Raw genomic sequence first — 27181 nt, 5'->3', positions numbered from 1 at the left:
TAAACGGTATAAAAACATGAAACCTATCTGTTTCTTTTGAATACTTCTGCTTCAGTGAGTAGCTAATACCTGTTAGATAACTCCCAAGAGGATGTAATACATATGATTTCTTATGAGTGGCAACTTTGAAAAGAAATGTGGCTCCAGTGGAATTGACTTTAGATAGCTGTAGGAATATCTGCTAGGCAAGTTTCATGCTATGGACTTCTGCCAATGTATCCTAACACAAATTTGCAAAAATACACTTTGTTCCAGTGTTGATCCTGCTTGATTGCCTGAACCGTACTAACGTCAAGTTTCTTAAGGGTCATGGGAAAAAGATGACTATTTAATTCTCTTCTTTATGAGCATACTACTGTTTTGCCTCAGAAACTTTAGCTTCTTCTTTCATTTGACAAATGAGGAAGTATAGGCCCTTCACTGTTCCCAATGTCCCTGTTGATAGGGACATACAGTAGTGGGAGCCAAACCAGGAATATATATCCTGCTTCTCCACTTTCACTTGGTTAGGTTTCCTGCAAGTTCACTTCAGGTAAGAGTAGTTTCTGTAGAGCAGAGGCAAAAGTTAGAACAAAAGAAGAGAGCAAACATTTGTCATATAAACAAAAAGGATTTTTGCTGTCTCCTCTGTAATGCATTCTTGAGGAAGCCTTCATTTGTAACAGTATATCTATGTATAAAATAACAGTAAGCACGAAAATATAAACCTCCAAAGTTCTGTGTGCAAAGTCAATCTTATTTCTCCCCCTTGGTCAGTCTATTTTAAGACACTTTACTGTTGTATTTGCTAACTATTACAGTTGTACTCAATAGTAGTAGAGTATTTACTAAAAATACATGTGAAAAGTCCACAGGTGACTTAGAATTTGGAGTTCCATTTTTAAAAGCAAAGAGGGAGCCAAGTTCTGGATGGAAAGTTAATGGCACATTTTCTCACATTTTCTCTTCTTTCAGGTGACTTAGTTATTTTATGAGACTAAAGATTCATCTGGTGCTAATCTTTATTTTCTTATTTCAGCTTTATTGATAGTGTTTACTAAGGTTTTTTTTTCTTTAAATTAGTCATAGTTCCTATAGCTGAAGCAAATATAATTTTTTTCCACTGATGTACTGTTTTTGACTGGGTTAGAGATAATTTTCTTTGTAGTAGCTTGTAAGGTGCTGTGTTTTGGATTGATGACAAAACCAGTGTGGATAACAGACTGATGTTTTAGTGATTGCTGAGTAGTGCTTACACAGCAACAAGGCCTTTTGTATTTCTCGTGCTGCACTGTGGGTGCGTGGGCTGGTGCTGCACAAGAAGCTGGGACGGGACAGAGATGAAACAGCTGACCCCAACTGACCAAAGGGATATTCCATACCATACAACATTGTGCTCAGTGATAAAAAGCTCAAGGAAAGGGGGAGGAAGGGAGAACATTTGGAGTGATGGCATTTGTCTTCCCAAGGAGCTGTTACATGTGATGGAGCCCGGCTGTCCCGGATATGGCTGAATGCCTGCCTGTTGATTGGAAGCAGTGAAAGAATTCCTTGTTTTGCTTTGCTTGCACACCCAGCTTTTGCTTTACCTATCAAACTGTCTTTATCTCAACCCATCAATTTTCACACTTTTACTCTTCCATTCTGTCTCCCATTTCCCCGGGGGGTGAATGAGCGAGTGGCTGTGTGACTGAGCTGCTTACTGGGGTTAAACCACAACTGACTACTTTGAACAGAACAGGACTGACTTGCAGCTGGCAGAGCTGGGAGAGTGTTTCATAGCAGCATCAGCCTTCCCCTTCTGCTTAGAAACCTGTGGTGCATAAGCTACAGGTGTCACTATGGTCCTCTGAAGACCTTATTCCAAATAAAGCTCTGTGAAAGAATAATTTCCTGAGGCAAATTATGCTGCCGTGGGTCTAAATATTGCAGGGCACTGAGGGCACATCTCTGCAAAACTCTGCCAACTTTTCTGGCTCTTTGTGGCATTCCGTGTCAAAAAAAGAGTTTCTGTTCTCCTCAAAGCCTTTGTTGTGCAGTTGGAGGTAAGGGCATTATACAGGCACAGAAATAAGTAGACACAAAGCTGAATACAACTTCACTGCAACAAGACTAAAACAGTAACAGAGGCACTTCACAGCTCCCAAGTGACCCATGTTATTTTGAAGATATGACACTGGAGTTCATTCAGACTTTGCATTCCCACTTGTTCTGTTGGTAAGGTAAAAGAAAAGGTGGAAACTTCCCCCCAGCAGTTTTGATCTGCTTGAGCAATCCAAGTTACAGAGAGCTCTGTGATGGAAGTTGAAGTTGTCAAACATAATTCAAGAAGTTCAGGGAGAAGCAGAGAAGTTACTGAGTTGACTGGGATGACAACTTTCATGGAAGGATAGAGGGGACATTGTAAATGAACTAGCCCCCTTTTCTGCCTTTCATTGTCCTGTTATGACAAGGTCAATGAAGATTATATACTTACAACAAATTGCCATATTTACAAAACTAAGTTATCTCTTTATTAAGAAATCTGTGTCAAACATAGCTGCTGGTAGCATTCCAGTACATGCCAAAAGACTGATTTTTTTTTACCCTTTCTTCTCTTTTGCAACATGTGTTGTCCTTGTCAAGCACTTTATCACATCTCTTTATAGTTGTTATTGTTGCTGAAGTGTGTTGGTAAAAGCTATTGACAATTCAGGGGGACTAGAGGGATTTAAATGTTGTTAGTTGATCACTGAAAGACAGTTTTACTCTCTCCTGGCTGCTTTACTGCTACAGCGTGTTAGATCTTGGTGTTCTTTCAATATGCAGTTCCCTGGATCATTCTTGTTTGTATCACTGCTGATTGCAGGGTAATGGCTCCAATCCTGTTGCTACCAACCTTTCTTTGTCAACTTCAGGTTCCTTTCATGGCTCATGGTTTCTTCTACATAAAGCAAATTGAAGTTTCATCTAGGTCCTGCTGGTCTTGTTTGACACACTGAGCCAAGCAGTTTCATGAGTTTATCCACAGCTGCTGTCAGGCTACTGCTGGCACTGCCCTGACTCTGTAGCTGAGATGGACTTCTCTGGGGGAAATGAAAATGAGAGGAGGAGCAAGCCTGTGCTTCAGCTGCAGGTGAGAGAAATTTGTTCGTGTTGTCCTTTCCACTGGTCTCAGGGGACTGAGCATCAGGGTTCTTTTTCTGATTTTCCAGTAAGCCTTGACGGGCACCCCACCTTTAAAAAAGTGCAAAACTGCTTCAAGCAGTTTAAAAGAGCACAGAATTAATGATGGACTTTTAGAAGCTTGAAAGCTGTAAGTTCTGGAGGAAAATATGGTGGATACCTAAAGCATGTGACACTTGGAATGATATAGTCATGCAGTGGTAGATGACAGGTTGGGGAAAAAAGTCTTCCTGGGAAAGGTTTTCCTTTCTGAGACAGCATACTTCCATCTCAGCGTGCTTTTTTCTTCCCTACTGTTGTGGATGGGAGAGTGCAATAACCTTTTTCACTTGTGGGGCAGGTGTTGTAAGCAAGGAATACTGGTTTTATGTGCTGAGGTACCATCTGAAACCAGCTATCAATTGGAGTATAGTTAAGCAGAATGACTGGACATGCATTTATGATCTATGTCACGCCACATGCAAGTGCACGTGGATGGCTACTGCATAGAGAGCTACCGGTGATGCGAGTTCCTTGTGATCTAGAGGATGCTACAAGATTATCCCATGTAAGTCACTTGTCCAGAAGATTCAAACCAGCTAGTAGAAAGATCACAAAGAATTAAGATACTGTGCATCTGGGCTTCACTCTGAGCTTGACTTTGTGTGTATGGAAGAAAGAGTGGACTTACATAGAAACACTCTCGTTGTATTAGAGAGATCTGCTGCACTGACGTGTCTGTCCACAGGGAAAGGAACTATTCTTCTCAGCAGGAAACATTTCCCCATCTCCCAGAGCACAAGCATTTGAGAATGTCAGGAAGCTTGGTTTTACCTTTATGGCACGAGCTGGGAGAAGATCCCAATGGTAACACACAGGTAAGAGGCAGAGGAATAGGTACCAGTTGGGATGTAGCATTGGGGTTTAAACATACATCTTGCCAGGTCTTTGAATGTAGTTTCCCAGTGGCTCAGGAATTATTTCAGGCATAAAAACTGGAGTGACTGCTGAGTGGGAGCATAGGCCTATACACTGAAATCCCACTTGTGCCAGAAGAATGTGTCCCTTTAAGATCATTAGGAGTGGGAAGAAATGTGAATGCAAACACAGACCTGAAAACACAATACATTATCTTTATTTATGCTGTTATGCCTAAACAAAACAGATCTTCTAATGAGAAATCTGGTCATCAGCCAGCAGCAAAGTAGCATGCCAAATGCTCTTCCAGGGTGAAATATGTGACATTCCCAGATGCCTGCTTACTATTTTTCTTTCAACGTTATCACTCTGAAGCTCACTGTTTGTATTTATTCCATTGCCTACAAACACACTCTGTCCGTGAATCCTCAGTTACTCACTGTAATTATAATAATAACAAAAGAAGCTGAAACATGTTTCCCTGAAATACAGATATTTATCTCTGGCTGGGTAAGGGACTAATTAGTAACTATTCACTCTGGCTTTCTGCAATTTTAGGCCTTTTTTTTTTTTGGCAGCACTATTGGGTTTGTTTTTTCTACTCGGTTTCAAAATCTTTAGTTATGCAACTACTAGGGATGGAAAGGACTATGGTTACCAACCTTTGTCCTCGAGATAGCTTCTTTCACATTGTCAAAATGTCATTTCCCAGTTCTATTTATTGTCTCAAGTAACATTTATAGCTTTCTAGTTTCTGAGGAAAGTGCAGGTTTTGGACTGGTTCTGTTTGAAACATTTTAGTTTTATGTAAGCTTTAAAAATAAAATAAATATTTTTTCTTTTGCAAGAAAAGCAATTTCCTTGTAGAATACTATTTTAGTTAGCTGGGAAAAAGGAAAATTTATACACAAGACAATTCATCTGTGAATTGCTTTTTGAACAATTTTAATTTTTATTAACGTTATTTGTCAAAACATGAGTTACGGTGGCTGGGAAAGTGATGAAAAAATACTATAAATATAGCTGCCATGGTGATAATGGTAGTGTAAATACTTGGATTCAACCTACACATTACTAGGTAGAGAAATAGTTTTGTACTTCAATCAACATGGCAAAAAAGAAATTAAGAACTTGCTCTTTTCTGATAGCCTTTGATTCAAGTAGATTTAATAAACTTTCTGTGAAAAATAAAGAAAACTGCTTCCCAAGGTGAGATCTCCTGTTGGTGTCACATGTGTGTGAACACACCAGACTGAGATGTGTCTTTTGAAAGGGAATGCATTATTCACTTTAATGGTGATTCCATTACTGTTCCTTGGTTAATTGCTGTAATTGCTTAATGTTTCCTCTGTAAGAGATGCAATTTTTTGATCAATGGAACATTCAGAGGTCAGGGAAAATAATTACTTGTCTGCAAAATATTCTAGGGATTTCTTTGAGTAATAATTTCATAGGCTTTACATCAAAAAGTGCTGTCATGCTTGAATGCATAAAATTATACTGTGCTTACCTTCAACTGCAGAATAGGTGCTTTTTCCAGTGCTTTCAAATCCAATGGCTGCAGTAGCTGATTGTGAAACTGTCCTATTTGTAAAAGAGATGAGTAGAAGTAGCAAGCCACTTACATTCTGACAAATAAAAAACCATCCCAAAAGGAGGTGGAAAATATAAGATATAGCTTTATACTTCCATGTTGAAAAATTTTGGGCCCTTCCTTGACCTAGACAGGCTGGAGAGTTGGGCAGGGAAAAATTTAATAAAATATAACAAGGGCAAGCGTAGAGTCTTGCATCTGGGCAAGAACAGCCCCAGGTTCCAGTATAAGTTGGGGAATGACCTGTTAGAGAGCAGTGTAGGGGAAAGGGACCTGGAGGTCCTGGTGGACAACAGGATGACCATGAGCCAGCACTGTGCACTTGTGGCCAGGAAGGCCAATGGCATCCTGGGGTGTATTAGAAGGGGGGTGATTAGTAGGTCGAGAGAGGTTCTCCTTCCCCTCTACTCTGCCCTGGTGAGACCGCATCTGGAATATTGTGTCCAGTTCTTGGCCCATCAGTTCCAGAAGGACAGGGAACTGCTGGAGAGAGTCCAGCACATAGCCACAAAGCTGATTAAGGGAGTGGAGCATCTCCCTTATGAGGAAAGGCTGAGGGAGCTGGGTCTCTTTAGCTTGGAGGAGACTGAGGGGTGACCTAATTAATGTTTACAAATATATAAAGGGTGAGTGTCACGAGGATGGAACCAGGCTCTTCTCGGTGACAACCAACGATAGGACAAGAGGTAATGGCTGCAAACTGGAACGCAAGAGGTTCCACTTAAATATGAGAAGAAACTGCTTCTCAGTGAGAGTGACAGAACACTGAAACAGGCTGCCCATGGGGGTTGTGGAGTCTCCTTCTCTGGAGACATTCAAAACCCACCTGGACACATCCCTGCTCTGGTGGGGAGATTGCACTAGATGATCTTTCGAGGTCCCTTCCAATCCCTAACATTCTGTGATTCTGTGACTTCAATTCTGTCTTTGTCCTGTAAATAAAAGCTGCAGATATAATTACTAGTAAGAGGATTCTGAGTATACAACTCCACATTCATTTTTTCCCAGCATTTGAATCAGTAATTCTTTAGATTTTTTGGTTTTCCCTTTGCCATTTAGATTTTGAACCCCATCAGTGCTTTAGACACAATACTAATCCTGTTTTTTGTTTCTGCTACATTGTATACTAAAGACAAGGATGCGAAGTACATATCTCCCCTGGAAACCACCATCTCTACATGTCCATTTGTTAGTGGTAAACAGTCATTGTCCTTCGTGCTTCGATCATATTGGTCTCATTATTTGGGCTGTTTCTGTTTGTCTTTCCCCAAACAGTATTTTTTTCTTACCAGTCAGCTTCTGTCTCTGAGGCTTTGTACTGCTTTATTGAATGGCTAACTTTGCTTCTGTAGTGTCAAAATAGCATAATTTTCCTACAACAATAATGATGTAACATTATTATCTGTTTATCTGTCTATCCCTTTTTTTGTTCATCTGACAAGTGATACATGTGGGTGATCTAAATGGTAACAGCTCATCAAACACATCTGAACATCTCGATCAAAATTTTTGGGTGGCTATTGTTAACCTTCCTACTTTTTCCACATGTACAGACTGCTGACAGCAAAGAACATGTGGTTTAAAAACTCAATCTCATGGAGACAAACCTGTGAGATGACTACTGAAATGTCAAAGTGCCACCCAGTATTTCTTTTCAGTTGTTTTCAGGCTAGGTAGAGCTCACTCACTCCCTTTAAATAAAGGCAAGAGGAATGCTCTTTGTAATGGGCTCCTTTGAGAGCCTCTCTTAGACCAGATTCTGCATAGGAGTGTGTCTCCCTGGCTCTTTCATCTGCCCCCTGCAGTCGCACAGCAACTTCTGTCCTCCATCAGGGACCAAAAGCCATACTGGTGCAACAGCTCAGTTCTTTCATGGGAAAATTGTGCAACCAGCTGGAACTATAGTTGGGAAAGATATTTTTCCTAGAAAAAAGGGGTGCTGAACTATAGGCATTGGTACAGAGATCCAAAGGTCATGGGCTGCAAACCTGAGGATAGACTTAATCAAGTTGTGCATCAGCATAAGAGACATGCAGTCCTTGTTGGTTCTTCCTCTTGTCCCAATGGGTTGTCAACTTATCATTTTTTCATGTCTGAGATAAGGGGCTACGTGCATTTCTACTCCCTGATGTTTGCTCTCACACAAGTTATTAGTGGGTAGGTGAAGCTCTTCTTTGGTTCAGACTCTTTTTCTCAGCCATTATCCTCTCAGCATTGGGATGGGTAAAATACTATTCCAAGTATATGAAATCACAGTTTTGTTAATGCACTACTTGTCAAAAGGCCTATAAAACATGCCAAAGATAATACATGAACTCACTTTATGTCAACTGAGGACAGACATCTGAATCTTGAATGTATGCACAGACATTTGAAATGCAGACAGCAAGATGTGGCCAGGGAGCAGAGAGAAAGCAACGCTGACTGAAGTGTGGGTACAGTCTTTCCATATATTATAGCTAATTTGCTCCCATAGAAACATATATTTGAAAGCTTATTTCAAGTATCTGTTCTTTACTCTCATAGTTACGTTGTGCTACAGCAGTTCTCCCCCAAAGTGATGCTAGTATTCTTTAAGGGAAGCTACTGTACTGGCTGTTAAATTCTACACAGTAAATCCACTATTCTTGCTATATCTCTTCAGTAAAAATAAAAGAGTCAAAACCCAAGAGTTAAAACTGGAACAATCTTATTAGAAAACCCCTGTGATTTAAACGGGGGCCAAAATACCACAGACAACCACAGAGAGGTCAAACTACACCGCTAAGTACTAAAACTAAAACTAATTCACTGCTCTGTTTTGTTGTAGGGGTGATTCTTTTCCCTTTGCCTTCTTTCCTGCAGGGATGAACCATGTTTGGGTTTTGACTCACAGTTGTTTTCATCCCGCCCTGGAGCATCAGCCCTTGGCTCACCTGTTTCCTTAACTTTCTCCTCAGAAATTAGAAGCTGACTGCTTTCCGGCCTCTGTTTCCAGATACAATCTTTTTTCATCCAGTTAATCATGATTTTGCCTTTTACTGAACATTTTATTTTCAGCTGCAGAGACCTACTGGTGGGTGTGTACATTGGTAGCACAGAGTTCATAGTTCATGGAGTCTTTCAGCTACAATGGTGAGGGTGGGATGAAATGTTTTGTAGTTATTCCCTGTAATGGGGCTCAGATACTACTATTGGTCTGGCCCACCTTGGCTATTATGGAGGAAAACATGAGGGAGCTTCTATCTCTGTTACAGGAACACTTCCTTCACGCAGTCAAAATATGCCCTGTCCATTTTCAATGTGTCTATTACTTAAGCAGGGGACCTTACTTCTAGCTAATATTATTGTAATAAACTTGAATATTATCCTTTAAAGAAAACAGCCTGAGGTAACCAGAACCAGTCTAGGAGAGTAATACTACAGCTTCATCTTGCAACTGGTTGAAAAAAGTGGTGAATGGGTCATGAGAAAAGGTGTGAAGAATTAGCGGCAAAGAATAGGCCTTGTAAGTTCACTCTATGATTTTCTAAAAAGTGATTTTTAAAGGGCAGCAAAATGTCTCTAGTGTCGATAGATAAAAGGAATGACATAAAATGCAAGCTATAATATATACTAGAATATCCTTCAAAAGCCAAACATCTCGAAAATCGGTGTGCACTTCATTTAGTTCACAGATTGCTAGGCTTTATGCAGAAATGTCCGAATTAATGTCCCTTTTTACCACTATGGAATTATATACTGTTTTAAATTCAATTTGTAATATTCTATCTTTAGTCCTTTCTCATTTTTTGTTGCTTGAGTATTGTACCAAGGAACTTATTTGCAACCTACAGTGTCTTGGGTACAGTGGTCCTTGACTTTTTCCTCTTGATAATTATGCTGCTATTGCTAGAAAACACTACTAAAATGAAGCAGTTAGTTTCTTGGCCTTTTCTTTCTCTTAAGGCTACATTTGCTGGCAACTCCTTTGCTAGCACCCTGTGTCCCCTTCCTGTACCTCTGACTGCCTGTCAGCAGCTGCTGCACTTTGCTGTGGAGGTTTGTGCATTTTGGAGAGTGTGGCTTCTCCTACCCGTACCCACTTTCAGAACCTGGGCGTGCTGTCACCCAGTGCACTGCAGGTGCTAATAAACATCACATTTCTCTTTTGTGGGAAAGGTCTCTTCTCCCCACTGCTGTCCTACTGTCTTGTGCTAGTGAACTTCTGGGCAGCACAGCTCACATGCAAGGCGATATGTCTTGCAGTCTGCTGCAGGGAAGTTGGTAAATGATCACGTGCACAAAACAGCCCAAGTGTGCTTTTCCAGGATGTATTATTATTTAAACAAAGGTATTTGCTAAGGAGATTCACCAATGGGCAATAAAGTGTGCCTCATCTTTAAATTAGTGTGAGAAGAATTAAACTGATGTATAAATGCTTTCATTTCCACATAGCTTAATCTGTGACTCAAAAATACCAGTATATCATTAACAGAACAGATGCACTTCTGAACTGCCAAATGATTTTTCTGACTCTTATTCTAGCATTTGTTTCACAACATTGCCAGTTGGTAAGGTATATTTCTTGTGGGGAAGGCTTTGTCATCGCTATAGCCAGAAGGGCTGGGAGAGCAAACTCAATTCACAAGACCTTTTGTTTCCCCCTCATTTCCTATCACATTCTTTCATGACAACATTTTCCAGACTCTTAAACTGAAAGTCTGGGCTTTTACAAAGCTAACTGCAGGCAAAATGAGATCATTTAGTAAACTTAAGTTTATCTGTCTTCTTTAGGGGAGAAGTTTTCCATTACAGGCTTAGTGCAATACATAGGGCCTCAACAAGAATAACGTACTTTCTAACTGGTTCAAAACCACATTTTTCTTGTGATCAGGAGGAGGTGGGATTGCTCTCATTTTTTCAGGAATTTGGTTTGTAGGTGAGCTTGCATGTGGGAACTAGAGCTGGTAGTGCCTTTTTTATACTGTTTTGTGGATGTTTCACGCTCCACAGTTTGCATGGGCCAAACAGCTGCTACCAAGCTCTGGTTTTGCATAGAACATGTTGGGAATGGAGTTAAATTGTCGCTATCCATTTCTTGTGCACATAGGAGAGAAGGCAGTCTGGAGACCTGAGTTAAACTGTTTTAGTTCTGATGATTTCATCATCTTCTGCAGTGTATGGAGAAGAATCCAGAGGCCTGCTTTCATCCAAGGTTCTCCAAACTGGGTGGGGATACAACTAGGTGTCTCAAAAAAGGGTCAGAAATATTGAACACAGTGATAAGGGAGGTGGCTCATCTCATCTTGTGGGGTATGGAACCACATACTGAGTATATCTTTTAAGAGCAAGTGATCACACCCTTCCTTTTTGAGGTAGCTATGTACTATTAAGAGACAACTATTATTGTAAAATGCTGCCATTGTTTGGGTTGTAAGCTATGAGCTTCATGCCATAGACTAAGGTTTAAACCACGATTCCAGTAGTATGTGAGACTGTATTCTGGTCTCTTTTATACCTGAGGGACTTCTAGTTCAGACTTTCTGGGGAATCACGTTGTTATATTTTGCTGAAGTGAAGTAGGTCAGCAGTGCAGAGAGGAGGGCCTGTGTTGCAGAGATCCTTGACCCACAGAGGTGCTTCTGACCCACAAATCTCTTTTCCCACACTCCAGTGAATGCTGCTTTCTTCACTGCGTGTTTTCAACAGCAGGAACATCTTCAAGGAAAAACAACCAGAAATTTTTCTACCTGCATACACACCTGCAGTGCAACAGTTGCTTTAGAAAGTCTACAGATGGGGTTTTGAATTCTCTCTGCGTAAGAAGAATGTGAATCCTTGTCTTGCATTTCCTGGGGGTTGCTTGTGTCTTTGAGCTTGTATGCATTTGCTTGCAAAGAAAACAGAAACAGCTGTAAATGTTTCTGTTTTAGGCACCAAATTCCACCAAAGACCTTCACTTTATTTAGTCCTAAAACTTTTTTCACAGTATTGCCTTTTATTTTTCTGTTACAAATCTAGGAAGGCAAACATTTGAATAGAGTGTTGAATGTTAGCATAGACATTATGTTAGGTAATTTTAGTCATTTAAGCTAAATTTTATGATCATGACTTAGTTGCTGGGAGGACAATTATGTGAGGAGAGTGTACTGTAAAGTACTTAGCTACAGAATGGATATAAAGCATTTTGCAGATATAATGCATGAAATATTTTTTGAAACCTCAACATCTGAATTTCAAATTAATGTGCAATATATTTTAGATTTTAAATTATCAGGTTATTTTTGAAATACCACTCTTAATTTGACTCTAATATGACTGACCCTTAGACATAATACATTAACAGGTACCGGGGTCGTGGTAGACTATTTTATGACAATGATTTAAGGAAGAAACTGAATATTTTTGAAATGTATGGGGAAGGAAATTAAAAAAGTAAATTAATAATAAAGCCATAAAGCACAAACATAATCCCTGTTTACACTACAGATTTGTCAGGGCCTGTTTTTAATTCCTTCTATGAGATACGGTATCACTTTAGACTAGACTAGACTAGACTATTTCTGTTGTAAGTGATCTATACCTATCATCCTAAGGGCTGACCAAAAATTAAAACATTAAGGGTATTGTCCAAGTGCCTTTTAAACACTGACAGGCTTGGGCCATCAACGACCTCTCTAGGAAGCCTGTTTCACTGTTTGACTACCGTCTTGGTAAATAAATGCTTCCTAATGTTCAGTCTAAACCTCTACTGGAGCAACTTTGAACCATTCCCACATGTCTTATCACTGGATCCCAGAGAGGTCAGTACATCCCTCTCTGCATCCCCTCCTCAGGAAACTGTGGAGAGTAATGAGGTTGTCCTGAGCCTCAGAGCCCTCAGCTGCTCCTCATAGGACATTCCTTCCAGCTTTTATTTGCACTTATCCAAAGAGGTAACACAAGAAAAGCACTTTAAGGCTTTGTTGGTCACTAAATCAAATGGCTGCAGGACTGAGACCAAAGAAAGGAATATAAAGGAAGTGTATTTATCTGTATATCTGTATCATATCATATACATATGAAGACTTTAATTTCTTTGTGGCATGACATTGAGAAGAGCCACAACAAGAGACCTGGTGAATCAGATAGCCACAGCTTTGACGGTCCTTCCAGGCACCAAGCACTTCTTCCAGCTGCTGCCACTGCTGATGTTCTTCTTCCTTGGCAGCAGTAATGGCTGATGGTGCTTGAGATAATTTTTACCTATTAGCCTTCACTGAGATTTCTGAGGCAAGTGCTCTTTTTGCCATGTGGTACAGTAGCTCTAGCACTACTGTGTCAAACTAAAATAATGGCTTCACAGGCCATGTCAGTTCTGCCTCCTCTCTGTATTTTGCTTGAATATTGTCAGAAAATCTTCCCTTTGACATGCTGAGACTAACACTGATTCAAAAAAAAAGAAAGATTAGAGTTTTAAAGTTTGAACAATGGTTAAATAAACAGTAAATATTTGGACCATTTTGAGAACACTCCTGAATTTCAAATTAATGTGCAATATGTTTTAGATTTTAAATTATTAGGTTATTTTTGAAATACCACTCTTAATCTGACTCTAATATGACTAACCCTTAGACATAATACATTAAAAGAGACCAGGATCGTGGCAGACTATTTCATGACAATGATTTAAGGAAGAAACTGAATTTTACTTTCTTCATTTAGTTAATTTAAGATAGCTATTTCAAAAAAGGTTATTTGCCACTGAGACTTTTCCTCGGGCCTGTTCCCAGACTTCTAACAACGCCTAGTGCCAGTTCCTCTAACGGGAAACGTTGCCAGTCTCAGTCCCTTATTAACCAGCCAGCTCTTGCCTGCGAGACTGCTCTTCTTTCATCTGCCCGCTCATGCAACTGCCTTTTATCCAAGTTCTCCCCCTCTTTTGAAGGCTTTGGTGTGACCTGAGAGGAAGCTAAGAGCAGACAAGAGACCTGAGACCTCCAGCAGTTCCTTTAAGCTTGCCCTCTGACATGGACCACTTCGTGCCAGGCTGAGGGGCTTTTTTTCTCTCTTCCTTTTTTTCCTCATTGCACAGACTGGCAGCTAAGGCAGATTTAGCTGTCACACCAGATGATGTGAGTACCCAAATTGCTTGGCTGTGGTTTCATTTCTCAAGTAAATGAAAATGTAAGACTGTAGACTATGAGACTGAAATGGTACATCAGTGAAACAGACTCTTTAGATCATTCTTTAAAATTCAAATGAAAGCTCAAATGCATATTCAGCATGGTGGATAATATAATAATTTTGAAAGTGAGTAGCTGCCGGAGTCCTTGGGACTGGGAAGCTAGTTTTGAATTGGAAGACATTTACCCTAGACTGTCAATGCCACCAAATACTGAGACCAAATTTAAATTGTCAGGAAGGGACAATTAGCCAGAATAACTTATGTGATAGGATTTTAAAGGGGCTGAAGACATTTCTTGCTGGCTTTAGAGACTGTATTAAACTACACGGTATTATGCTAACACTGAAGCTTCCTGCAGAGATGAATGCTCTCATGGTAAGCTGCAGAGGTTCCTGTGTAGTTTCAGATTCTGTGAAAGTGGCTCTTATCTGCCTGTTTGTAACTAGGAACTTAAAGTCAGGGCACTGAGGGGGCTGGTGCTCATGGGGATCCTCTGGAATCTGTCAGGGCAGGACCTGGCAGCCAGGACTCATCCTACCATCCCAGTCAGGAGCAGAGCAACCCCAGCCCTGGGGAAACCCCAGCCCTGGGCATTGGCCACCTCCATGGGGATGATGCGCCAGGATGTGGGCATGTGGGTGGGCTCAGCTCAGCAATGTCCATGGCTCGGCAGGGCAGGGCTGTGAGGAGCTGGAGATCAGCCCTGCTCTGGCACCACTGAGGCAGGGGTTGATGTCTCTGGGGGCTGAAATGGGGCCATGGGCATGGTTCAGGAGGTGCTGGGGTTTGGCAGGGACAGTCAGACCTGGCAGGGCCTCAGGGCTATGATGCTGAAACAAGTTGTTGACCTGTAAAGCTGCACTCAGTGCAGCCTTTTTTTTTTTTTTTCCTGGAAACCATTCTATACAGCAATACTGATAAAGGGTGAATCACAGAATCTGTCTCCAGAGAAGGAGACTCCACAACCTCCCTGGGCAGCCTGTTCCAGTGTTCTGTTACCCTCACTGAAAAGAAGTTTCTTCTCAAATTTAATCATGCATCTGACTTACTACAGGTGAATTGTCAACACAAGTACCCACCCAGGCCATGCGCTCCATCTCCTTCATCCTCAGTCAGGTTGGCACAGTGTGTAAAGTTGCCAGTGAAGTAACTCCTCTCATTAGGGAATGGTTTTTCACTAGCTCTGCCTGTATTCCGGTAGTTCATATGAAATTTAACTGTAACTGTTGAAGGACTGAAGTAATAAATGGTAGCATAAAGGTGCTGCTGAAGCAATGGAATGTAGAGTAGCAAACTTGTCTCATTGTCTTAATTAAAAAAAAAAAAAAAAGGAAAGCAATAATTTCAATTACTCATTAGGCATTTGTACTTCAGTTGGGTTATCCAGAACTACTTGTTAGCTAACGGTCACTCATTAGACTATGTATTACAGTTCAAAAGTAGGATCTTTTTGTTATAACAGTAACTTGAGGGGATTTGCAGACATAAGAAAACTGCTTTCAAGTAGACATGAAAAGTTTTGTTAAATGGTCACACTTATTTCTCCAGAATTGTACTGTAAGTCATCCTCTTTGAATCAGAAGCCCACAATGCCATTGTGTCTTTTGTAAAAGTGACACTTCAAACGAAGCCATATCAAAGCGCTATTGAATGACGAACACATAGCATCTTCATAGATGGCTACCTGCTGTAATTACCTTGAGAGAATTAAAAACCAGACCCTGTGCCTACTTGGAGAATAGACTGTCTTTGAAAAAATGTATCATTTGAAGAGTTTAGTTCAAATCTGACTCAAAAAGTTTTTTTGTTAAAAAGTATTGGCTTGAAATATAGATGTTTAGCACTGAAAAAAAAGTACTGAAAGTTCCAAGCCTCCAAGGCTGAACCAACCAAATCAATACAGTTGTGACCATAATCACAGTTTGGTACTATTACAAGCAGTATAAGGTCTCATGACAAATAGATACTTCAAGATCCTTTTATTGTTTTCCTTCCCTATAATTTTAGCTGACTCTATATGAAGTATCTTGCTTAGAGATTTTTAAAAAGAGAAGGCTAACAGCTACTCCAACTCATATTATAAACAAATATGATAAATAAGTATTGCTTGCCTTTGACCGTGCTCTGCATTTCAAGTCAAACTTCTTTTTCAGTTACTTAAATATTGTTTGAAGACTGAAATTTTGTTCTGCTGTTATTCTAAAAGTCTTGCCAAGGACCATAATTCATGGAAACAAGGTCTTTCTCACATAAACAAATTCTAAACTATATTTTCTCACAAATAAACTATATTTGTCTTGCTATTTTGTGAACAAAATAAAACTGCTATGCAAGTCTGTCTCTCACTGACATACTGACTGCTTGAGTGGAATTAATTCCCCTGGGTACCTTCATCAGATTTGTTCACTTTGTTCCTGAACATGAAGTTCAGTTCAGAACAACAGAAACAGAGGAGGAGTTTTTCTTCTTTGGTTTAGCAGTAAGTCACTAGGAAATGTTTCGTTGCTGCAGGCATGTGAAGTTCTATGGGCCCTTCGGAATGAAATATTGATTGTGGTGTTTCCTGTGATTTGCAAGGGACTGGATTTTCCTACCAGGATCATTAGCTTCTGGTAGGATCCAAGATGAACTTACTTTTTCTCCCAGTGCTGAGGTACAGTTCTGCCTCCCAGACACTTCTCATTTAAAGCTGGGAGATGAAGCAAAGTCCCAAAATCCAAGAAAAGTGTTCACTATTGTACATTAATATATCACAGAATCAATCCCCCTGCCGGAGCAGGAACACCTAGATGAGGTTACACAGGAAGGTGTCCAGGCAGGTATTGAATGCCTCCAGAGAAGGAGACTCTACAACCTCCCTGGGCAGCCTGTTCCAGTGCTCTGTCACCCTCACTGAGAAGAAGTTTCTTCTCAAATTTAAGTGGAACCTTTTGTGTTCCAGTTTGCACCCATTACCCCTTGTCCTATCATTGGTTGTCACCGAGAAGAGCCTGGCTCCATCCTTGTGACACTCACCCTTTATATATCTGTAAACATTAATGAGGTCACCCCTCAGTCTCCTCTTCTCCAAGCTAAAGAGACCAGAGCAGAGTTTCAAGAGTCACTTCAGTGTAATACAATGAAGGCTTCACAAATCATGGCTTAAAGAATCTTTTCAAAGTGCAAACCAGAGAAATATATATATAGACATTAGTATGTGAGACAGAAAATCTTATTTGCTTGGAGACTGCACAACAGCTAAAATGCAAGCCAAATTTACAACCAGTTAGGAGATAACATATGGAGATTCACCCACCTGCTGACAAGCAACAAATACTGGCAGACTTAAAAATTAAAATCTTCCTAGAGTTTTTTACTTCAAGAATATTTTGTGCTCTTCCTGACTCTATCTCCCCTGAAATGAAACATTTTCGAAAGAATGCTCCATTTAATCACGACTTGTGCAAACTGAAGAAAAAAAAGTTTTTGTATATGTCTTCTGAATTTTATATTGACTCTTTATACAACTCTCGGGCTCAGCTTGAAATCTAATATTCTGCCACGGATTTCAGCTGTATTGCAAATGCATAGGATCTGCATTTCTTACAAATTTACCCATAGAACATGACAAGTTCTATTGTCCTGAACTCACTAAAAATGAAGAACAGGCAGTTCACATCATTTACAAACCTGCTCTCTCTGTGCTTTGTCTTAGATCCCCTTATGTAGCAGCTTTTTCCCCGCCTTGCTGGCTGTCTGGATATTAGACACATAGTCTGACAGTAACAGCCATCAAGTTTCTATCACTATTTTAAAGACATAACCTCAAGCCATAATTTTAAGTGTTGCTCTGGCATCATGACATGAAAAAACACTTTTGGGATGTTGTTCTGAGTGTATCCACAGATGAGACCAGGTAAGCTACAAAGAATAGGCCACCAATTCTGGTACCATTGGGTAGGAACCACTTCCTGACAACGCTTGGATCTCATGGCAATCTGAGACCCAATGTCACTAACAGCAGAGATACTTGCAAGTCAAAGAGAACAACGTGGGATAAAACCTGCTGGAAATTTGCTGCCTAAGTGTTGAATCCTTGTTTTAACAAGCTGTATGGAAAAAAACCCAAAACCAACCAAACCTCACTGGGCCATGGCCTACATAGAGTCACAGTATCACAGAATGGTTGGGGTTGGAAGTGACCTCTGGAGATCGTTTAGTCCAACCCACCTGCTAAAGCGTGTTCACCTAGAGAGTATCACACAGGAATGTGTCCAGGTGGGTTTCAAATGTCGCCAGAGAAAGAGACTCTACAACTTCCACATAACCATGGCTGCTCCATGTTTTGCAAGTAAACAGTGGTTAGAGGCTTGGGGATGGTGTTGAGAAAGACAGTGGGAGGGCCTGAGACTGTAGGATTGATTTTATGTCTTAAGTTCTCATCTTAGGTACCCTATGGGTCTTGGGTTGAGGGTGAAACTGAGGCATTGGTAATCAAAAGAAGGGGTGAGCCCAGCTGCTTGCTGAGCATTTTGTGCCCCACACAGGCTGTCCAAAGGCTCCTAGTGTGGGTCTGGAACCATGGCAGGAGAGTGCCACCAATCCCAGCCATGTCCTGAGGCTGTGGCACAGCCAGGGTAGTGGTGAACCTGTAAGGCAAGCTGAAGGTCTATGATGAGGTTGGGCATAGTCTCTCATCCAACCTCTTTGCCTCAGGCTGCTCTCTCCTTGGCTCAACCTGTAGGCCAGACTTCATGAGGAGCTAGGAGCCCAGGTCCTTGTTGCAAAGCAAAATGCTGGCAGGGCAGGGATTGGAGCTGGGCTCTGGCTCTGAGGGTCCGTGAGCAACGTCTTGCCCTCCTCTCTCCCTGGGCCTGGGGATGCCACAAGGAAAGTTGGCACCAGCCAGTTCCTGAGACTCTTGGTTAGGTGGGGCAGTCAGGTGAGGGATGAAGGCAGCCAGGTCCAAGCTGTCTTGTTTCCTTCAGGACAAACCAACCCTTTCTCAGGACTACTCTGAGCTCCCACGTGCTGGTGTGGTAGGGTAAAGCAGTAGCTGGTGGCCGCATCTGGAGCCTCCTGTAGCCACAGCCACATCCACCCACAGCCTGGGCTCTCATATTTGTCCCTTTCTTAGCTGAAACTGCCAGTGTCACCACAAGATGGGCTGTCCTTTGCAAAGGACTTTCTAGAGAATTTCAGTGATGTATTTTACTGCTGAATTTTGGATTTGGAAATGAGACTGTCTTGAATGATCTTTGCAGTGCTAAATGTATGTTCTTTAATGATTGTATCTCCGTTTTTAGAAGTTATAGGTTAATTTTTTTTGGTACATATTTTATTAATATTTGCACCTGTAGTTCCCAATCTGAACGCTGAGTGGTTGCATCTGTAGAGTCAGAGTGGGTTTCCTTACAAGGTGCAATGACTTCTAACATGGTAGAGGCCACTTAGCTCTCTTAACTATGTCTGTTTTAGGGAAGTAGATTGAAAATAAAGTTTTGGGGGAAGGTGCGTTTACGAGATATTTCATGTGTTGCAGAGTTAGCATAAGGGCTGCCTAAATCACAATTTTCTGTCCAATATCTTTTGTCATCTTGAAACTCATAAACTATGTGCATGGGTTATTATGGTACTGTAGGTCTCTTGCTTTTTTTTTTTTTTTTAAAGTTATTATTTAAATACAATGTATGATTATATCTGAACACCCTTCTGAACTGGCATTTTATAGATAAACATATTTTTGTAATAAATATATAGGTTTGAAAAATTTTCATTTTAATATCTCTTTTCTCATTAGAGAGATATTTTCTTTGCTTAGTTCTATGGAAGCTTTCAGGTTCATTGTCCCTTTCTTATATCTTTATCTGTAAGCCTAAGTCCACCTGAATACGCATGATTTGGTCCTAATTCCATACATCTTGAAATTCCTGTTTTTCTTAGTGTTCCATCAGAGTAAGTTATTCTATTTATCTATGAATTCTAATAGGTTTTATCCTTTCCTTTCCTTCTTGTTCTAGCCATGCCTTGGCTTTCTCATTTTCACAGCTGTGTCTTACTAAATATTCTGCCTGTGGTACAGCTGAATAGCTCACTGAATTATTGTGACGTTAATTCCTCACCATATGCTCCGGACTGCTTCAGGACATTTTGCTATTGAAAACTATTCTGCCTTAAAATTTTGTGAGTTTTGTGTTATTTTGCTAGGGACAATTCAAAATTTTCTTGCTAGGATTTTGTAAATTACAAAATGTTTCGTAGCATCCTTCCGGACTGGCTAGCTGATTCCTTATCCAGGTGACTGACTTCCTTGGAGGTCTTTGAATTTTCACTCTGGTATTTTATTCTTTGAATTCTTTGTTGTAGCATATTTAGAAAGCCATGGCTTAATCAAGGTTATTTCACTGTCCATGAAACTTATTATTTTATTAAAGCAAACTGGCCGAGACACTTCCAATGGGGAACTGGCAAGCTCAGCAATTCCCTTTGCTAGCCCAGACTTTGGGGTTTTAAAATTCAAAACCTCTCTTTGCTGGCACAACAACTTTATGTTGGAAAATCATCTTCAGTCACTAAAATAGCTTGTAACCAAAATAACTTATTCTCTTGGACTCACACTCCAAGTTATTTTTGAAACTTAGACAACACTAATTGCATGATTTTAAAATTAGATGTTGAAGAACAGCCATGAATTAACTTTTCCAGCAAAATCCACTTACATGTCCTTATTTTCTGCTTTATCATATACTTTTATATAAATGTGCAATTTAGAAACAAATGTCCATTTCATTGTGATTTAAACAACATAATTTTAAGGTAGTATACACATTAAATTGAAATTACTGTTACAAAATGAGCTGGCATAAATTCATCTCTGAGGTAATGCAATACTTGATGCAGAATATTTATACCGGAATTTTTCTGAAATGACAGATAGTTAAGATGAATTTGGTTTTTTACTTTCATGAAAACTGTTGGCAGAATTAACTTCACCAGTAATATTTCTGGAGGTCTGGATGGCAAGGATTTGTGTGCATATTCAGTTTTTATGCACTCCTTGGTAGCCCTCTGAAAATCACTGTCCGTATCCTACAAGGATAGTATTGCTTTGGACATATTTGAAAGTATTTTTAACTCTGCAAAGTGATGTTGCACAATGCCTCACAGTTGTGCTTCTATAGTCTTAATTTTTCTTGAAGTGTTTACCAGTTCCAGTTTGACCTGGCACAGCAGAACATCTTCTTAAATGTACTCCGTAATTCTGGGCTTCGGAATGCAAAAATCATAGGGTCGATGATGGCGTTGCACATGATAAGCGTCCCATTCACATGGAAAATGGACATGTAGCAGGCACAGTAAGGGTTATGTGGGCAAAACCTTGCTAAGAGGATATGAAGAACAAAGGGCGCCCAACAGCAGAGGAAAACCCCCAGGAAAATGGTCAGTGTAATGGCTCCTTTCATGTTAGTTCTCTGATGGACTGTGCTGGTTGGCAGTGAGGCGATCTTTTTAGCATGAGATCGAGCCAGGAGGAACATGTGGACATAGAGGCACAGGATAAAAAACATCATTAAAGGGAACAGGATAGTGAAGGGAATGACAGTTGCTGCTTCATACGAGAAGAGGGCAATGGCAATGCTACTGCCAGCACAGAATGTCCAAATGATTGCCAAAATAACCAAGGCCCTTCTCAGCGTCATGATGTTATGGTACCGCAAAGCATAGAAGATAGTGATGTATCTGTCTGCTGCAATAGCTAACAAGCTGAAAATTGACCCCAGTAAAGACAGAATGAACATGGAATCCATGGCATCATCCAGCTTCTTCTCAAAGTCCCCACGAGGTGTCAGGTACCCTATTTTGCACAAGATGATAAAGATGTTCTCCAGAGTTTTGTACAAGCTGCCTAACATGTCTGAAACAGCTAAACTGCAAATGAAGAAGTACATGGGCAAGTGCAAATTCTTATTTCTAACAACAGCAATAAGGACAAGCAGGTTTTCCAGTATTCCAGCAGCAGCAACAGTGAAAAAAACTTCCTCTGGCACCACAACCTGGGTGCAGTCAGTGACATTTAAAGAGAAATCACTTATATTTTCGAGGGAAGTAACGCTTGTCTGCCCTGCATGTTTGACCAGGCTGGGAGGTCTCTCAGTGCTCATTTCTTCTGATCGTGGAAAGGTTCTGGATCGTTGTTTCTCAGGCTTGGCTGTATTCTGAAGCTGACCTGTCAGTCAGACCATTCTTCAATTGACGAAGGCTTTCTCCTTCATCTGCAGCAGTATTAATCTTAACTGAAGTGTTTTGAATTTCTCCTACAAGAAAACATGGAGAAACATACATATCAAGGATAAATTTACTGAATAGATAGGGCAAAAATAGACATTTGAAATATCACTTCTTGCAATTGAATGAATACATATCATCCTCAGAGAGAGGCAAAGTTGGTTTGGATGAAATAGGAGCTGCTCTAGGCTTCACTGAGCCTTAGAGGAAAGTGTAAATCCCCTTTTAGCTTCAGAGCAGTGTTAAAAAAATACATGTAGCATTGTTTGGCAATGAGCATTCCATGTGCACTGAAACTGATCTGACAGACTTCAAGAGTTTGGCAATCTTTACTGGCCCAGCTGTTTGCTCTGAGAAAGTCTGGCATTTCTCACAAGATTTACAGTGTTATTAGACACAAAAGAGACCAATGCCAAGATAAACTGCTGTCCAGGACAGCAACATGTTTATCACCACACTGTTTATGGTGAAATAAAATGCCCTCGATTTAGATGTGAACATTTGTAAATATTCATATATTTCTGAGGCATGTTAGATACTAGCGAGAGGCTTATTTCTAATGCAAATTGAAACTGTCTTTTGATTTGATGAAAGATTAAGATCTAAAGTACAATCTTTTCTTGGCTGTGTTTTATGACTATCTAAAAGACCAAATGCCTATTTCGGGATCGAGATTATGTTTTTCTTTCTCCAAAAAGATCCTGATCTAAACTACATTAACACAGAGAAGAGTCATTCTAAAGGATTAGGCTTTTTAGGCTTTTCAGTAATGTATAAATGTATGTGATCTTAATTTAGTGTGGGTGTTACCCATAAAGAATAAGACCCACTTTTTCTTGTAGTTTTTATAGCCCCATTTGTGAAATGCAGATGCAGTTGCTGTTTTGAATGTCCCTCTTTTTAAAGAACTGACATATTGTCCCTTTGTTTTTAAATTCAAAACAGCTTTTAATTGTTTGGCACCTTCACACCAGTAAGCCTTGAAATTCCTTTGGACATTTTTTCATAGTCAGGGTTGCCGAATGCTGTAATACACTCTATTACTGTTTCAAAGGGAGAAGTCAAAAGTTTTAATTACTTTGTATGCAAACGATGCCCTCTGCAAGTGTCAGTGGGTATCTGTAATCAGGACAGCTGAACTGCTGCTTGAATATGATTACCCTTAGTGCAGATTAATGTTTGGCCACTTTTCAGTGGAAAACAGGGTTCTGACCTGGGTTTGCTAATGTCTGCTGAGATTTCCAGTAAGGTGCTCTTGTGATGAAGGATGGTGAGATTTGGACCACTAGACATCATGAGTTCAATTGAAACAAACTGACTTCAGAGAAAGCATTCAGGAGAGTAACCATAGTCATCTGAAAACAAAGTCTGTGTAGTGGAATAAATGAACTGTATTGCACTGCAGCATGCGTGGACATTTCCAAAGACAATTAGGTCAGCATTTGTCAGTATGTGAAGGAAGGAGTTACTAACAAGAATAGGAGACTCAGCAACGTCTTTGGAATGATATGATTTTCCCTATTCTCACTAGAGCTATTGTCACAGTTAAGTTTTATGATTTCTAATCTAGCAATCTGTTGAACAACTTAAGTTTCACCCTTGATAGAAAGTCAACAGGGACACTTCAGACAAAGCCTCATTTCAATGGGATTTAAACAGGACAATGTGTTGGCAAAAATGCATTTTTTAAGTCACTATTGTCTCAGAACTGTTTTAACAAATGCTTATAATCATATTGCTGAAAAGATCTGCCCAACAAACGTGAAGGTTCCTTCACTGAAAACATGTAGCATTATGAATGGCATGATATATTACATCTGCTGCTTATAATTTTACAGTAACTTCATATAAAGTGCAATATTTGGTTAGAGCAGAGAACTTATAAAGGCTTTAGAGCACTTACAGTAAACTGAATGATTACTTTATACCACTTGTTGTTTTCAAACAATTAATAGAAAGACAGAAAAAGACATTCTTATTTCAGAGATTCTCATTTCGGCATGTGTGCATAGCTATTGCACATTATTTTTTTCAGGGTTCCATCAAGGATGTTGCCAATTATCTCCTTTTCTGACGCTTCACCATGGTGCACAGTCATACTTCTGTCTCAGACCTCCCAGACAGAAATATCTGTGTATACAGGGCTGTACACAGGTAGTAAGTCCGGTGCTTGATCTGCATTATACACATGATATCATACATCTGTAGTAGATCCCACATATACAGGTTTACTACACTGCTACCAGACAGGCTGCATGAAGTAGTTTAACACTTCTAAGCAGTGTAGGACAGATAGACTACACACAGAGCCAAATCCAGTTGGCGACCGGTCATGAGTGGTGTTCCTCAGGTCTCAGTATTGGGGCCAGCCCTGTTTAATCTCTTTATCGATGAACCGGATGAGGGAATTGAGTGCACCCTCGGTAAGTTTGCAGATGACACCAAGTTGGGTGGGAGCGTTGACCTTCTGGAGGGTAGGCTGGCCATACAGAGGGATCTGGACTGGCTGGATTGTTGGGCTGAGGCCAATTGTATGAGGTTCAACAAGGCCAAGTGCCGGGTCCTGCACTTCGGTCACAACAACCCCAGCCAGCACTACAGGCTAAGGGAAGAGTGGCTGGAAAACTGCCTGGCAGAAAGGAATCTTGGGGTGTTGACTGACAGCTAGCTGTATATGAGCCAGCAGTGTGCCCAGGTGGCCAAAAAGGCCAACAGCATCCTGGCTTGTATCAGGAATAGTGTGGCCAGCAGGACTAGAGAAGTGATTGTCCTCCTGTATTCGACACTGGTGAGGTCCCATCTGGAATATTGTGTTCAGTTTTGGGCCCCTCACTACAAGAAAGACACTGAGGTACTAGAGAGAGTTCAGAGAAGGGCAATGAAGCTGGTGAGAGGTCTGGAGCACAAGTCTGATGAAGAGCAGCTGAGAGAAATGGGGCTGTTTAGCCTGGAGAAAAAGGAAGCTGAGAGGAGACCTTATTGCTCCCTACAACTACCTGAAAGGAGATTGTAGCATGGAGGATGTTGGTCTCATCTCCCTAGTTGCAAGTGACAGGACAAGAAGAAGTGACCTCAAGGTGCACCAGGGGAAGTTTATATTGCATATTAAGAAAAAAATTCTTCATGGAAAGGGTTGTCAGGCATTGGAACAGGCTGTCCAGGGAAGTGGTGGAGTCACCATCCCTGGAGGTCTTTAAAAGGCATTTAGATGAGGTTGGAGCTTGGAGCTTGGATGCATATTTCCAATGGTTACAGAAATGAAAGCCAAGGTCATGTCACACGAAGCTATAAATAATCATCAGGTGAAAAAGAGTGTTGTTTGCACTACCAGAATCAGCTTAGGCACAGCAGATTTCCTCTCCACTGTCAATACCCCCCTAGAGTGTTTTATCAGTGTATTGTCCAGATAAAGGGTTCATGCCACTCACCAACACAACTTTCTGAAAGACCTCAGTTTTATCTTTTGCAGATGTCTGCAAAGTCAACTTTTCACAGCTAGTTTTTGTGTCAGCATTGTTAAAAATAGAACACAAGAATTTAAAAATAAAAAAGTGCCTTGTGCTACAGTAATTTTTTCCTGGCAATGGCCGAACTACTTGGATTTTACCTTTCTCAAGGTCACTCACAGTCTAAGAATAAGTTTGCCTGGTTGTAGCAAGAAATATAAACCGGTCAAAAAGCAATAAATAACAAAAAGAACCCCTCAAGTTTGAAAAAACATTTGCAAACGTAGCTGTATCACAAAAACTACAAAAACCTAAACTCATTCTTTTTCATGTTTAGATTAGGTCCTTGAGGGAGAAATCGACAACCCAGTAGCATTGGATATTCAGAAGCTGATGGCAATAATGAAGTTATAAAAATTGCATATATTTGTAAGCTTATCAGCAGTTTCTCTTTGATTTATAGTTACCTAAAACAAGATGAAGCAGGAAACTGGGAGACTAGAAGCCAGGACTGGAAACTATAATGACAATTTTTCACAAACTCATGAAACAAATACAATCTGGAGTACCTGACAATTGTGTTTGCTCACTATGATTATGGTTTGACTATTTACAGCCCACTGATACTTGCAAAGCTTGTTCACGATGGCAAATGTCACACAGCCTAGCATCAGCTCCAGAACTTCATTTTGTGACAAGCTGAGAATGGCTCCATGGATGCTGGTTGCTCTCAGCACTGTGCTGGATTAGTCTTTGGCAAAAAACGTAATTTTCTGCTGTGTACCCAGTGACTATTGATTACAGAAATTAAATTTTCTTTACAGTATGAATGTGATGCCTACAAGGTCTGGGAAAATAAGTCTGCACTTGAGGTTTTTTTTTTTTTAATTAGATGAAAACTTTTTTCTTAAATAAATAAACAATAAACTACTCTCAATCCCAAAATGTTAAATAAACTGGTCTGATCAGCTGTAATAACAACATAAGTAGTTTCAGCTGTGAACTATGATGATAAGATACAGTAAAGAACTATGTACTTTAAATACTATGTAATTTCACAGGATTTTTTGCACCTAGTAATTTTTTACTCTTCCTTTACTGGAGAGACCCCAAGCTGGATTTGATATCTAAAGAGCTGGCAGTGACTAAAAACTGAGAGGGTACTGAGTAATCTTTTCTGCTTTTGGACTGCATGAAGCAGCTGCGACAACTGGCCAATTACGGAGGTTAATTCCCTGTCCTTATATATATATATATATATATATATATATATAATATATATAGGTATATATATTTTAAAAAAATATTAGGAGTGAAAAAGAACAAGTGTTGCGTGTTTCAGCCACAGTATATACAGTACAGTTCACAACACATTCAGTATATACAGAAGTACTTATTTGTCGTTTGAAAGACGATGACCTTTTCTCAATCCAAAAAAGTCTTCAATGTGTTAACAAATGCCTTCTGATGTCATTGTCTCTAGCATTCCATCCCTAAAGCTATCCAGCGTAAGCTTAAATAAAAGGACCTTCTGCATCAGGGCACCTGGTGATTGGTTCACTTGGTTCTCCTAAAACTTGGTCATAGTGGAACATGAAACACTTGTGGAGGTGGTGCGACAACCTGTATGTGACTGGTTACACTGTCTGGTGCTGCTTAGGACAACCTTTTTCTGAAAATGACAGCATGAGTCCCATATTCAGTGGA

General features: G+C 40.2%; 1 protein-coding gene and 1 long non-coding RNA gene across 3 annotated transcripts in view; one reads left to right on the top strand and one right to left on the bottom strand.

Annotated features, from left to right (window-relative positions):
* Positions 1-192: 192 nt before the first annotated feature.
* LOC135578593 (uncharacterized) overlaps positions 193-27181 on the top strand; it is a 45581-nt gene continuing 18592 nt past the window's right edge. For both annotated transcript variants that reach the window (XR_010470425.1, XR_010470424.1), the window contains exons 1-2: positions 193-3094; positions 3872-4001. This is a non-coding gene — a long non-coding RNA (uncharacterized LOC135578593). The remainder of the gene's footprint in view (positions 3095-3871; positions 4002-27181) is intronic.
* MC2R (melanocortin 2 receptor) lies at positions 20881-22157 on the bottom strand. Its single transcript, XM_005510828.3, has one exon. The coding sequence runs from the start codon at positions 21902-21904 to the stop codon at positions 20945-20947; it is 960 nt and encodes a 319-aa protein (XP_005510885.2). The 5' UTR covers positions 21905-22157; the 3' UTR covers positions 20881-20944.

The sequence above is a fragment of the Columba livia genome, chromosome 2 (genome assembly GCF_036013475.1).
Source record: "Columba livia isolate bColLiv1 breed racing homer chromosome 2, bColLiv1.pat.W.v2, whole genome shotgun sequence".
Classification (NCBI taxonomy): domain Eukaryota; kingdom Metazoa; phylum Chordata; class Aves; order Columbiformes; family Columbidae; genus Columba; species Columba livia.
The sequence above is the reverse complement of the archived record's forward strand: the minus strand, read 5'-3'. Positions and strand labels throughout refer to the sequence as shown.